We start from the raw sequence: 14,585 nt of genomic DNA on the forward strand, positions 1-14,585 counted from the left end.
AGGTTTTCAACATTAAAAAGCACCTTTATAAATGGGGACCAAATTGAGGGGAAGGTAAGGGGACAAGTGCTCCCCCATAGATTTTGAAAAATTTATCTCTGTATTTTCATCAAAAAATAAATTTTCGCCCCCTGCATTTGCGTGAATAGATGGCCTTGCCACTATAGCAACTAATCCTAAATTAAACTTCAGTGGAATACTTTTGATTGGAAATTCAGGGTATGTTTGGAAGATTAAGTTTGTATAACTGGCTTTTTTAATCCTTTATTAGCGGTTGAAAGGAAAATCACGATTGTTATCTAAAGTATCATTTACACGGATGGCCTGGCTCCAAGCCTTTGATTGATTCATTGACAATCTATTCAGATTATCCTAGTGACAAACAGTTTCCTATACTTTTTTGCTTTCTATTCATTCAATCATTCCTAAACGTTACTGGTTTTCTCTAGCTTTCCGGTACCGCCCCTTTTTGAGCTGTTTAACCAATAAGAGACGCTAGAGATAAAGGCAATATTATTCCATGGCGCACGTTCAGAGCTTTCAAGTTTATACGACAATATGAAAATGTCTTCCTGTGGTCTGTATTCGTTCTTTGACAGAGGTGAAAACATGTCTGAATTTCAAAGTGTTAGCAGCTACCCTTTGGACTTAACTGGACCTGGACTAAGTCAACCATATCCTTCAAGTGATGATAGTGCAATTGACGATGAAGAATTTGCTGAAATAAATATTGATTCAGACGTGGAAAGTGAAATGAAATATGAACCTCAGTCTGGTGAAAAGCGGAAATTTGATGGGAGTGATTCAGCATCTTCAGGTATGGATGGTGATAAAAAGAAAAGTGGTCTTGTAAAGCCACCTTATTCATATATAGCTCTTATAACTATGTCAATTATATCCGCACCACAAAAAAAACTAACCTTGAGCGGAATATGTGACTTTATTATGAGCAGATTCCCTTACTATCGTGAACGCTTCCCAGCGTGGCAAAACTCCATTAGGCATAATTTAAGCTTAAATGACTGTTTCGTTAAAATCCCAAGAGAACCGGGTAATCCGGGGAAAGGGAATTATTGGACCCTTGATCCAATGGCCGAAGATATGTTTGATAATGGCTCCTTTTTACGCCGCCGTAAAAGATATAAGAGACACCAACATGATTTTTTCCGTGAAACCGCTGCATTTTTAGACCCATACCACGCAGCTCTTCTTGGCCACTCACCTGGATTCTTTCCACACAGTCCTGCTGGACTGCCACCACTTCAGTCCTTAGGCTTACTGCCACCTTTTAACGTCGGGCTCGGTATCGGACTCCCCTCGTTAGCTAATAATCCCTTTGCTGGAGGGTTACCCTCCTTCAATGATCTACATAATTCCCATGCTACTGCTTTAATGCAGCTGAATCTGCCACCTCATTTAAGACTACCACAAACCTCTGTCCTAAAACAGTTGCCGTCGGTTTCGTTGAAGCCTGATATACCAAGTGTTCCAGAAAAAAGTCCAGTGGTTAAACAGAATTTTAGTATTGAAAACTTAATTGGCAAAAAGGAAGAAAATGATGTAAAAACAGAGACTAATGGACTTCGTAGTTTACATTTTCCTTCATTTGATATTGATAAGTGGCGGAGATTAGGATTGCCACTTCAAAATAATACCATATAAAGTGATGCTTAGTGGCAGTTCCCAGTTTAAGCACAAATGATATCGCCTCTTTTTATTTGTTCTGTGATAATTTTCGTTCTGTTGTTTTCTGGAATATGAAGTTATGTTGATCTCATGCGTTAGATTGATTTTCTAAATGAAGTAATATTGTAAATATAATGATCGTCGTGTATTTGGTGTAAATAGATTTTTAAATGATATTCGATTAGTTTCTTTAAGAAATATGTATAGGATAGTCAGTTATCTCGTCTTAGAAGCTGGGGTGTCAATTGAGGAGGAGCGGGGGGCTATTACCCCCGATTTCGAACAGTATCTTTTTTGGGCATTTTCAGTGAAAAATACATTTTCGTGGAAGAAAAAAGAATGTGATTGCTCGGCCTATATTTAAAAAAATATTTTTCCCCCTTCCAATAATCCTAAGCTTTCTTGAATTGACGCTCCTTCTGAGGAGAGGAAAATCGGGTAAAATTAGGAAAATATTTTCCTTCTAAACTAGCTGCAATAACACTGCAATTCTTACCTAATTTTAATCAATCTAATTTCATGTGACATTGCTCTGAAAGTATTTTGAAATTGAACTTTATTTCATCAGATAAAGTTGGTATCAAAGTTGACTAATTTATTCAATTATTCGCATCTATTAATGACGTTTGTCGACTACGAAAATCCTTGCGCCGACCCCATGACAGCTAGGATCCTCCGGCCAACATTTTTATTATTCATTTTTAACATCCTTAGCTCGTGTGAAAATTTTCCGTTATTTAAAAATGAAAGTAGCGTACTATTTTAGAATTTTTTGTTCCTTATTTTGGTATTTTCACAAATCCAAAAACCAACCACCCCTTAGATATTGAGAAATACTTTTTTATATATTCATAATAAAATTGACAAAAATCATTGCCCTCCCTAAATTTTCGTTGTTACGCCTCCCACTTTCCCCAAAATCAGTGTTGGGGAAAGTGGATGGACAATGTGAACCTTTCATTGTCAATTAAAACTGTCATCATTGACAATTAATAGTTAATAATTGATTATAATCAGATGGTTAAATAGCAATGGATATCAGGCTTGCTGTATGAATACTCGTCGGTAAATTGATCCTTTCTATTGATTCTATTCTCTTACTTGGTTTTTTCTGTGCCAATCAGCATTAAACATTCCTCCTCCCCCTATTACAATGATTAATTCTGCTGTTAAAGAATTGATATAAGAAAACTTAAAAAAAGAAAAAGTTAAAAAAAAAGAAAAGAAAATTAGTTATACAAAGCAGTGTCAATACTAAACTATCAGAAATGTAAATTGAATATCAGCAGAAATATAGAGATATGTATATATATATATATATATATATATATATATATATATATATATATATATATATATATATATATATATATATATATATATATATATATATATATATATATATATATATATATATATATATATATATATATATATATATATATGAAATATGTAAAATATAAGCATAAAAAAATTCTTTTTTTACATAAACATAAAGTATGTAATAAGATTAAAAGCAAAGAAAAGTTACCCTACATTTGAGGGAGTTTTGCCTCATCCCGTCTGTTGAAGTTCAACTTACACTTCACTGAAAAAATGATTAGAATACAAATGGTTTTAGGTAGCCTACAATGGATTTTAGCTGGTTTTCCACCCCTATTACCTTACAAATTAGAATACTGATTCATATGTTTTGGCACTTATTTATTCTTTTGGGGTAAATTGATTCTTTCTGTTAATTTTTTAAGTTGAATTTTGTTATTATCACAGCTGTTTAGAAGAAGAATGCTTCTATAAAACTAAAAGACTTAGCCATCATTGATATATTTTTAGTCATTTATAATCTGATGATTAAATATCGATGGATTTCATGCTTGCTATATAAGCACTTTAGGGTAAGTTGATTCTTTCTAAGTTTTTAACGTTTGTAAACTACTTCGGTCATGCATGTCTCAAAATATATACTACCAGTAACTAAAAAATTACAGGTAGAACATCTTTCATCTCAACCATTATATATTTTGCATATGTCTTATGGGCTTCACTTAGTTGCCATTGGACATCCGTCGGGTTTAATCTACTCACTTCAACTAATCAAATGGTTTAAAAGTTTAAGGAATATTAAACAAAAAATGCATTTTCTTGCAGGAAATAAGGGAATGAAGAACCCTAATATATACTAATCGGTTAATTAATGGTCTATTTTTATCTCTTCTCGTTACACAGCCCACGTTTTTGAATTTAGCCTTCACATTTGAGCATAATGTGGCTATTTGCCCAACAATTGTTTCCCTTTTTTTTGAAAAATCGGGGTCTTGGTGTGTGGCCATCAAAACAACGCAACTACAAAAACAACAGCTAACGTAATTGGAAAGTGTAGACTCCATAAGTTGTCTTTGCAGCCCTTTTCTACTTACCGCTTCTAATATACAAGATAAAATTTATTCATCATAAAATACATACAATGTTACAGTTCCCCCAAAGGCTCATTGGCCTGTAAAGAAGGGGTGAAACAAACGAGTCACTTACTCAGCGAAGGAAAAAAAAATCACTTACTCACAGAGAGAGGAACAAAAATGAGAAAAGACAGTAATAATAATAAACAAATAAATAAAATAAAATAAATCTATAGAACATAAAAATTTAAATAAATGGAAGAAATAATTAAGTCTATTAAATAGACTCTAATAAAATAAGAATATATAAGAAAAGAATAAACAAATGGACAAAAAAGAAGCCAAAAAGCTGTTAAAATTTTTTTAACATCTTGAAAGAGCTAATTCTAGCAACTTATTCCATTCAATATGACTCACCGTTAAAGAATTTAAATCTGATCTTACACAAGGAATAAAAGGAACTTGAATATGTTTTTTATATTATATAAGCTGGTTTATGTTTATGCTATGCTATATTGTATCGATGTATGTATCGATATATATTGTATCGGTTTATGCTATATTGTATCGATTGTTAATTGTACAATTACATATAATATAATTATGGTACCACCAGCATAATCTGATTCTACAAAAAGGGAGATTTTGATCTCCAAGTTGCAGATGCTGTTTTGCGTTCATTTACGTACTTGCTTCAGGAACAGTCCAGTTTATCTCCTCTCTAATTCTGCGAAAAGATCATGTTCTCACTCATTTTGACCAGAAAAGACAAACGCGACAATTTCAAACATTTCGTAGTAACAAACTGTTTGAAATAATAACCGAAACTCTAAAAACGGAATTTTGATGCCAATATATACAACAACAAAAAAACAGTTTTTATTCTGATTTTAAATATATAAGTTTCATCAAGTTTAGTCTTACTCATCAAAAGTTACGAGCCTTAGAAAATTTTCTTTATTTACAAGAAAAGGGAGAAACACCCCATAAAGTCATAGAATCTTGATGAAAATCATACCATCAGATTCAGCGTATCATAGATCCCTACTGAAGAGGTTTCAAGCTCCTATCTGCAAAAATGTGAATTTTTGCGAAGAAAGATCATGGATGCGTGTTTATTTGTTTTGTTTGTTTGTTTTTTTCCCCCAGGGGTGATCGTATCGACATAGTGGTCCTAAATTTTCACGAGAGGGCTCATTCTAACTGAAATTAAAAGTTCTAGTGCCCTTTTTAAGTGACTGAAAAAATTGGAGGGCAACTAGGCCCCCTCCGACGCTCATTTTTTCCTCAAAGTAGCCGGATCAAAATTTTAAGATGGCCATTTTGTTCAACGTAGTGGAAAAATCTAACAACTGTCTTTGAGGATGACGTAGCCCCCACAGTCCCCAGGGGAAGGGCTTCAAGTTATGAACTTTTCCATTGTTTGCAAATAGTATTGGTTATTGGGAAGTATACTGACGTTTTCAGAGGGAGATTTTCTGGTGGGGGGGGGGGGTTCGTGGTTTTCGCAGGGTGGTTATGTGAGAGGATCTTTCCATGGAGAAATTTATCATGGGGGAAACGAATTTCTATGGAGGGGGTGCTTGATTTCCCGGCATTATTTAAAAATAATGAGAAATTAAATGGAAAACAAGTTTTTTCAACTGAAAATAAGGAGCAACGTTAAAACTTAAAACGAATAGAGATTATTACATACATGAGGGGGTCTTCCCCACCTCAATACCTCGTTATTTAGGCTAAAGCATTTTTAGTAATTTCAAAAGAACTATTTATTCTAATTAATTGCCTTTGTGGCTCAGGGGTCTTTCTTAAGGAATTAGAACAAAATTCGAACTTAACTGTAAAAAGCGAGGTATTTACGAGAGGGCGAACCCCCTCATATACATAATAAAAATATACGAATATAGAAGTTCGTTACATAAGTTAATTTATAGGTGACATATATTTATTACTAATAAAAATGTTCATAAATAAAACTAAAATCTCTAGTTTTTTTTTAAATTGGATGGTAACAAGGCCCCCTCAGCCGCCCCTTTTTCTCGAAATCGTCCAATCAAAACTTTGAGAAACCCATTTAGCCCAAAAAGTAAAATTAACATGCAAATTTTGTTTTAATTATTCATGTGCGGTGAGCCAAAATCAAAAGCTGCATTAATTCAAAAAGGTTCAGAAATTTAATAAAAAACAATTTTTTTTAAGCTTAAAGTAAGGAGCGACATTAAAAGTAAAAACGAACAGAAATTATTCCGTATATGAAAGGGGCTTCCTCCTTCTAACACCCCGCTCCTTACACTAAAGTTTGACTCTTTCTCACAACTCTACTTTATAAAACAGTAAATAACTCGTTGTATTGTTCAAATTAGTTAAGAGGTCTAGATTAGTCTAGATTAGGTGTTTTTGATGCTTTCAGGCAAAAGGAATTGTAATCGAATAAACAGTCCACGAGCAAAGTTGACAGCGAAAACGTAGGCTCCATATCAATCTTTTTGTTGTCATCGTTTCTTATATTAGAAGGTTCTTTGAGTAATCTGAAAAGATACCAAAATCAGCAATACAATTGAAGGGTTTGTGTCCACCCAAGCTCGATAATATTGTGGCCCTAAACTGACCCTGGTCCGTACTTTCGCGGTTTTTTTTTCTTAAATCTAAATGTAAAGAGAGTAAGTTTAATCCTTCTGAGGTCTTCCGATCGAAACATTCCAATAAGTATAAAGCAGCAGTACTTCGTACTTTTAAAATAGTGATTAGAGGTCCCACTGAAAAAATTGTCAGTTAGTCATTATCAGTTTCCTCCCCCCTGGGTCAGATCAGGCTTTTGGCCTTCACTTTTAATTAACAGAAATTACTGGACATCGACAAATGGACCATAGCCCTGGTTAGAAGGGGATTAAAAAATTTTATATTCACTTTAATTTCAATTGAATCCCAGCTGACCCCCCCCCCCCCCTGATGCCTGGATGTATTCCTATACCGAAAATTAATTTTGATGATTTTGTTGTCTTGTATTCTTCTGTGAACTTGATTCGGCAACAGTTCAATTTATAAAATCTTCTGAAAGAAAAAAATATAATAACAGAAATCTTTGTCAATTCCATTTGAATGATTTCTATTTACCAAATTTTAATAGCCACTTCAAGTGTCACTTCTTCCAATTCTCCCTCTACTACCTACCCCTTCCCCAACCGTTGCGTCTGGATTTCAGATCTTGACTCGTCTTGCGTCTGGATTCTAGGAGTTAGCTGATTTTGACTTTTTTCCCTTATTTCAACTGATTTCGAATAGTTGGTTCATAATGCCAAACAGTCCTAACGCTAATTTAAAATAAAAAAAAAGCGTAAAAAAATCAGGCAACTTTTGTATATAGATTATAACTACATCCAGATCTTACGGTTAGGGGGGGGGGTAGATTCGGAATGGAAGTGGGGAAAGGGGCTCTATATTTTTATAGGGATATAATGAAAATTAAGAATTAGCAGAAAAATTCAAGTCATGCAAGCTTTTGACAAGCGCTTTCAAAGTTGTTACAAAAAACTGTGGAGCTCTGAAAACAATCAGAGTAAATTATTGAGATATTACTTTCAGAGAAGCTAATGACAGTACACGCAAAATCAGTTCACTTCGTGCAACCTAGCAAAACGAACAACGGCCCATAGTAAAAAAACATTTTGGTACTTGTATGATATACCCCCTACCACTCAAGAAGTAAAACTAGGTCAGTCCTAATGAAATATACCTAAGTATGATAAAATATGATATTTTAGAAACAAATTTGGGCTATATATTTCCAAATTAGGGGGGGGGGGGGTAAAGCACAGCGGGTGTGCATGCAAAATGTGTTAGTTGCAATTATTCTGATATTATGAAATAAGAATTGTTTTCTGACTTCAGACTATTAAAATATTTACCCCCCCCCCCTAATATGCAAATGTTTAGCTCAAATTATATATTTTTCATCTTTTCTGTCACTTCTCTTTGTCTTTTCTCACGCTAAGTTGAAAGAAACTAGCGAAAGAAACCGGTTTACAGTGAGTTAATGCATTAACAACTTGAGCGGTTATATATAAACATTTATAATACTAAAATATCCTCTTTAATACTAGCTAGCTGACTCCCTTACTTAATATTTTCTTTTATCATCTCTACAACACCAGGTATGAAATACCAATATTCCTTAATGCTACGAACACTGTATTCCCCTATCACATGTTTTAGAAAATTAAAACTTTCTAGGAAGAATTCAGCGTTTGATCTAACCGAAAGTCATACAAATATCTCTTCTATTTCTATTGAAAAGAAACTATTTTCCATAAGAAAGACAAAAGCTGTTGTCAAAATTCAACCAAAGAATAGGAATACAAAGTGGTTCTGATAACCTACTGGAAGTATGTTTTTGAAAATTCTAGTAAACCAGTTTATAACATTCGACTAAAAAATATTGAAATGACAGAAAATATTACGAGTTTATATTATAATATTATTATATTTACGAAAATTCAATATATATATATATATATATATATATATATATATATATATATATATATATATATATATATATATATATATATATATATATAAGTTCAAATCGCTCTTTACTTATTTTTTTCGCTTTGTTTACTATGGGCCGTTGTTCGTTTCGCTAGGTTGCACGAAGTTAACCGATTTTGCGTTTACTGTCATTAGCTTCTCTGAAAATAATATCTCAATAATTTACTCTAATTATTTTCAGAGCTCCAGGGTTTTCTGCAACAACTTTAAAAGCGCTTGTCAAAAGCTTGCATGACTTGAATTTTTTCTGCTAAGTTTTTAATTTTCATATGTCCCTATAAGAAATTATAGCCCCTTTCCCCACTTCCCTTCTGAATTTATTCCCCTAACCGTAATATATGGATGTAGTTACAATCTATATACTAAAGTTGCCTTTTTTTAACGCTTTTTTACTTTAAATTATTGTTAGGACTGTTTGGCATTATGAAATGTGAACCAACTATTCAAAATCAGTTAAAATAAGGGGAAAAAGTCAAAATAAGCTAACTTCTAGAATCCAGACGCAAGACGAATCAAGATCAGAAATCGCAGGCTGTTAATTAGAGACACATTTGACAATTAATGTTTTTACCTGTCCAGTTTTTATAAACCTTTTTCAGCTCCAGAACAATGTGCTAAATGGTGCGAAAAATGAAAGTTATTAGTGCCAATTTAACCAGCACCAGCAGCCCACTGGATAAAAATAGGGTGATGATAAGTGGCTCATACGACAGATAATATTTTTCCTATCCGCTTTTTACGAGTTCATAACAACTGAACCCAAATCAAGTGCCATATGACACAAAAAAAGGAAAGCACTGGTGCCGCCTCTGAGATTACTGGGGTTCATTTGGGCTAGGAGTCTCGGCAAACTTTCTTTAGATCAAACCTGGTGAGGAGCGACAGGCTCAATAGTAACCGAAAGTCCAAAAGACGAAATTTTGATACCAATATATACTTCAAAAGAATTGGATTTTTATGCTGATTTTAAATATATAAGTTTGATCGAGTTTAATCTTACCCCTCAAAAGTTAAGACCATGAGAAAATTTGCCTTATTTGAGAAAAAAGAAGGGGAAACACCCCTAAAAGTCATAGAGTCTTAATGAAAATCACACCTGCGGATTCAGTGTATCAGTGAACCACCCAATTGTAGAGGTTTCAAGCTTCTATCTACATTATTTATTACTAATAAAAATGTTCGTAAATAAAATTAAAATTTCTAGTGGCCTTTTTAAGGAACCGAAAAAATAGGAGGGCAAATAAACCCCCTCCCCCGCACCATTTTTCTCAAAATGGTCCGATCAAAACTTTGAGAAAGCCATTTAGCAAAGAAAAAGTAGAGTTAATATTCAAATTGTGTTCTAATTATTCATGTACGGTGTGCCAAAATCAAAACCTACATTAATTCAAAACCGTTCATTAGGTAGGTAGGTAACTTTATTCAAAAAACAGTACTATAAACTTTCAGTCATTAGCTAAGAGAAAATGGGCCACAATAGCCTGTAAGCATAGCTGACATCTAATACGATCCATTTCTTTAAAATATTTCACACATCATCAAAAAATAAATAAATAAGATACAAAAACTACAAAAAAAGAAAGCAAAACAAAAAAACTGATGATCATTTTAACAAAATGGGGATGGGAAGAGATACACTTCTTCCGGTCTAAAATACTGAAATTGCTATTTGATCAGAAGATGGATCTTGAGGCGACGTTTCAGCAGAGACAGACTTTCTGATTCCTTAACATGCTGTGGGAATGGATTCCAGACACTCGGTCCCATCTATCTGATGAGATGAGTCGACTGGGAAGTATTCCGAAACTCATGAACATGATTATTTGAATTTTGCGTGTCATAATCATGATAAGAAGAACCTAAGTTAAAAAATTCATTAAAATATCTGGCCCCCGTCAATGCCTCGCTCTTTATGCTGAAGTATTTTGAGTAATTTCAAAAGAGCTATTTATTCTATTTAAACAGCCTTTGTAGTTCAGGGGTCATTATTAAAGAACTGAAACACAATTGTAACTTCAGTGTGAAGAGGGAGTTATTGACGAGGGGCTGAACCCCGTTATATACGTAATAAAAATACGAATTTAGAAGTTCGCTGCATAAGTAATTTGTAAATTACGTATATTTATTCCTAATAAAAACGTTCGTAAACAAAATTAAAGTACTAGTGGTCCTTTTAAGTAGCCAAAAAATCAGAGGGCAGCTACGCCATCTCCCCCCTCCCCCTTTCTTCTTGAAATCGTCAGATCAAAACTTTGAGAAAGCTATGCGACCATTTACTTGACTACTGTTAATAGTGGAAAAAATAAAGCCATTTATAATTGCCGTTTTTCGTTCTGTATGGAACTTGGTTTAGTGATGTCAATCTCAGTTTGCAATAAGCATATAGGCATACGATTTATCTTTTGAATACGTACCTAATCAGTATCCAGTAGGCTGTTAGCGGTAATGAAACGAGATGGAGAAAAAAAGAAGGGAGAAATTGAGATTGGCAGCTGTAAATGTTTTATTCAGGGTAGCAGTCCTGATAGTCAATTTCTTTACAGGTGACAATTCGAGGGGTCTGTAGATCCTTTTTCAAACATTAGGGAACCAATATTGCTGCCATGGAAATATTTGCATCTTGGATATAATTAATCTTCATTTTATATAAATATTAAAAGAGAAGTTTTCATTACCTGATAGTTCCTGTAAAAGAAATATGAAAAAAACTTCGTTTTCTTAAAGAGTTAAAGAGGCTGCGTCCCAAAGTCGAACCTTAAAACGTACAGGAATTAGGAGAGGCAGTTGGGGGGCTGCCGCCCCCCAAACCCCCTGCTTTTAAAGACTCTTTTGTACAGGTTTTTTGTTGTGGGGGGACTTCATTGTTACTAATTACTAGTTTCGGCGCAATGGCTCTCCTGTCCTCTTGTGTTTAACATTTTTCGAAGTTATTCCATTATTCATTCATTTCAATTTTTTGTTAATTAAAAGAGGGCCTTTCCGAAGCCAAGAGCGGGGGGTGAGGGGGGCGGCAGCCCCCTACAACAAAAAACCTGTACAAAAGAGTCTTTAAAAGCGGGGGGTTTGGGGGGCGGCAGCCCCCCAACTGCCTCTCCTAATTCCTGTACGTTTTAAGGTTCGACTTTGGGACGCAGCCTCTTTAACTCTTTAAGAAAACGAAGTTTTTTTCATATTATTTCTGTACGTTTTTCTACAATCCATGGTGGATGTAATTTAATAATAATTTTCCATGTTTATTTTCTCGCTTTCTGTATCAATAAATTCAAACTGACAAAATTATCTAATTTTGATAATTTTAATAGTTTAGCAGCTTAATTAAAAATTTAGCAGCTTAATTAAAAATTTAGGAGCTAGTGGTTTTTACCCACCCGCCTCCGGTTTATGGGCCCAGCGAGCTTCCGCTGCGCCAAGCTGCTGTTATGTTTGTTATCAAACAAGTTATTACAATAGAAAATTTCACCAACGGCTTCAAATAGGAAATCAATTTAAATGGTTCTTTTAACTTGCTTCCATCAAGCCTTACCCCCGCTTCAGTATAAATTCTTGTGAACATTCCAGTATGTAATTCTGATCACATGTTTCCATGTTTATTTTCTCCCTTTCTGTATCAATAAATTCAAACTGACAAAATTACCTAATTTTACAAATTTTAAAAAGTTAGCAGCTAGCGGTTTCGATCCACCGACCTCTGGATTATGGGCGCAGCACGCTTCCGCTGCGCCAAGCCGCTGTTAGTGTAAGAATTTTTCAAACAAGTGATGTTATTACAAGAGAAAATTTTACATTCAATGGGGAAATGGGTTTTTCTAAGCTAGAAAATCGGGGGGTTAAGATTTTCCTACGAAACTATCAAGGGCACTTACTCGGAGAATTCCGCGTCGAATGAGTCTTCGTACACCCAGATCCGATGTCGGCTGTGACCTGTAGGCGTGGCAGAAAAAAAGGGTTTCTGTCATTTTTCTCAAATAAAAATTTTACGGATTAAGACAGAATTTTTTGAAGCTTTCAGTCAGTCTTACCATGTCGAGCTGATCATTTTGATGTACTTGATGTTGAAATTCGTAACTTTTAACAACAAAAAACTTAACATGGGCTCTTATAGGGAAATGGGGTTTTTCTAAGCTAGCAAATCGGGGGGTTAAGATTTTCCGATGAAACTTTCAAGCAAAATTACTCGGAAAATTCCGCGTCGAATGAGTCTTCGTACACCCAGATCCGATGTCGGCTGTGATCTGTAGGCGTGGCAGAAAAAAAAAGAATATGAACATTAAGTGGCTATGCGTGGTTTCTGGAAAACAGGGAATGAGTAATCCGATCGAGCTGAAATTTCGCGGATAAGCTCCTGAGCCCTAGGGGACCTTAACTTGTGAATTTCAGCCCGATCGGACAACGTTAAAGGGGGGCTGGGGTTGGTGGGCCGAAACTTTCGGCCAGATTTTCCCCATGAAGGAAAAGTCGGAGGGGAATGAAATTTGGCAGGTTTCTTAGTTGGAGCTCGGGGTACGAAATGCATCCCTTCCCATCCCTCTGCGACCACTGGAACCGAAGATCGCTTAACATTGTCGTGGTTCGCCTCTTTAAAGAGGCACGAGTGTGCCTCCTTGAAGTGTTTTTTTAATTTAAGAAAAATGTTAAAAGTAATCAAAACCATAAACATAAACTTGGCTAACATGAGACTCCATATGCTAGATTGTAGCCGCTGTATTAATTCGAATTGGGTATTTTAGCGCCATCGCAGTTTTCCGCCACCGCATGTTTCCCGCCACCCAGGAAATCTTGCATCATCAAGAGGATTAGTTGGGTCGGAATAAACAGGCTAGGTTAGTCTATGTCTATATCTTCTATGTCTATATGTATGTCTATGTCTATGTTTTTGTCTATATCTGTGTCTGTGTCTGTGTCTATGTCTGTTCTTATGTCTATGTCTGCGTATTCTGACCTACCTGAATTCAAAGTTGGCGGAAAACAAATGGTGGTGGAAAACCGCGGTGGCGTTAAAACACTGCTACCATTAGTTCTTATGTTATGCGATCTGTCGTTGTGGGCAATTCTTTTTATTAAAAAAACACTTGCTACTAAGGGGAAATATTTTCTACGCTAGGCTACAGCTGCTGCTGTAACCCTAATGTTGTACGATTTAACGCAAGCTACTGTGCTCAGATGAGTCACTTAGCTAAAAATTTTATTCCCATCATTTCTGTTAGAAATACACAAAAATATATTTTATAAAATACAATTTAACCTTAATGAAAAACATGATTCGCTGATCAGAATAATTTACTCCCATTCTTGTTGTTTATTTTGCAAGATCACTTTGCAAGATCACTAGATTTTTTTATAAGTTTTGAAAGTTTATGGAAAAAGTTCGCAAGACTTAGTTTCTCATAATAAATTTTCTAATTTTTATAACGTTCCTACAAGGATTTAACCCAAATTCCATATTTATATTTCGAGAAATATCAGGTTTTCCATGATTTTTAACTACTCAGCTGTATCCTTTAAAACGTAAGCTGAAATCATTCCGTATCTTTTTTTTAGCAAAGCTAAAAATTTCATAGAAGACTTTAATCTTTGATCTTACAGAATGTCAAACAAACGTCTTTTCTATTGTCATTGAAAAGAGCTAGTTCGCATAAGAAAAACAATAGCTGTTGTCAAAATCCGCCCAAAGAATAAGAAAACAAAGCGGTCATGCTACTAAAAGTATTTCTAGAAAATACAAACAACCAAGACAAGTTATTACTTTTGAAAAATTGACTTGGGATCCTATCTCTAGAACCAGGTTTCCAAATTGAATCCCGCCCACAAGTTGACAAAAGGACTCTAATCGTCAGGGAAACTGTTGGTAATTACAAGTTGGAGAAGAGCATGACATGAAAAAGATAACATTTGAGATTAGTTTTAACATTCTTGTGAGGTGAGGTAATCTTGGGGCTAAATATGTGGAAGAGAATT

General features: G+C 34.6%; 1 protein-coding gene across 1 annotated transcript; it reads left to right on the forward strand.

The window, feature by feature from the left end:
• Positions 1-602: 602 nt before the first annotated feature.
• On the forward strand, positions 603-1,862 carry LOC136034968 (forkhead box protein D3-like; the record flags this gene model as incomplete). The annotated part of the gene is given in 1 exon segment (XM_065716526.1): positions 603-1,862. A coding segment is annotated over 1 exon segment (1,060 nt), but the record flags the coding sequence as incomplete, so codon positions are not given.
• Positions 1,863-14,585: the final 12,723 nt, after the last annotated feature.

Source organism: Artemia franciscana, chromosome 13 (genome assembly GCF_032884065.1).
Source record: "Artemia franciscana chromosome 13, ASM3288406v1, whole genome shotgun sequence".
Classification (NCBI taxonomy): domain Eukaryota; kingdom Metazoa; phylum Arthropoda; class Branchiopoda; order Anostraca; family Artemiidae; genus Artemia; species Artemia franciscana.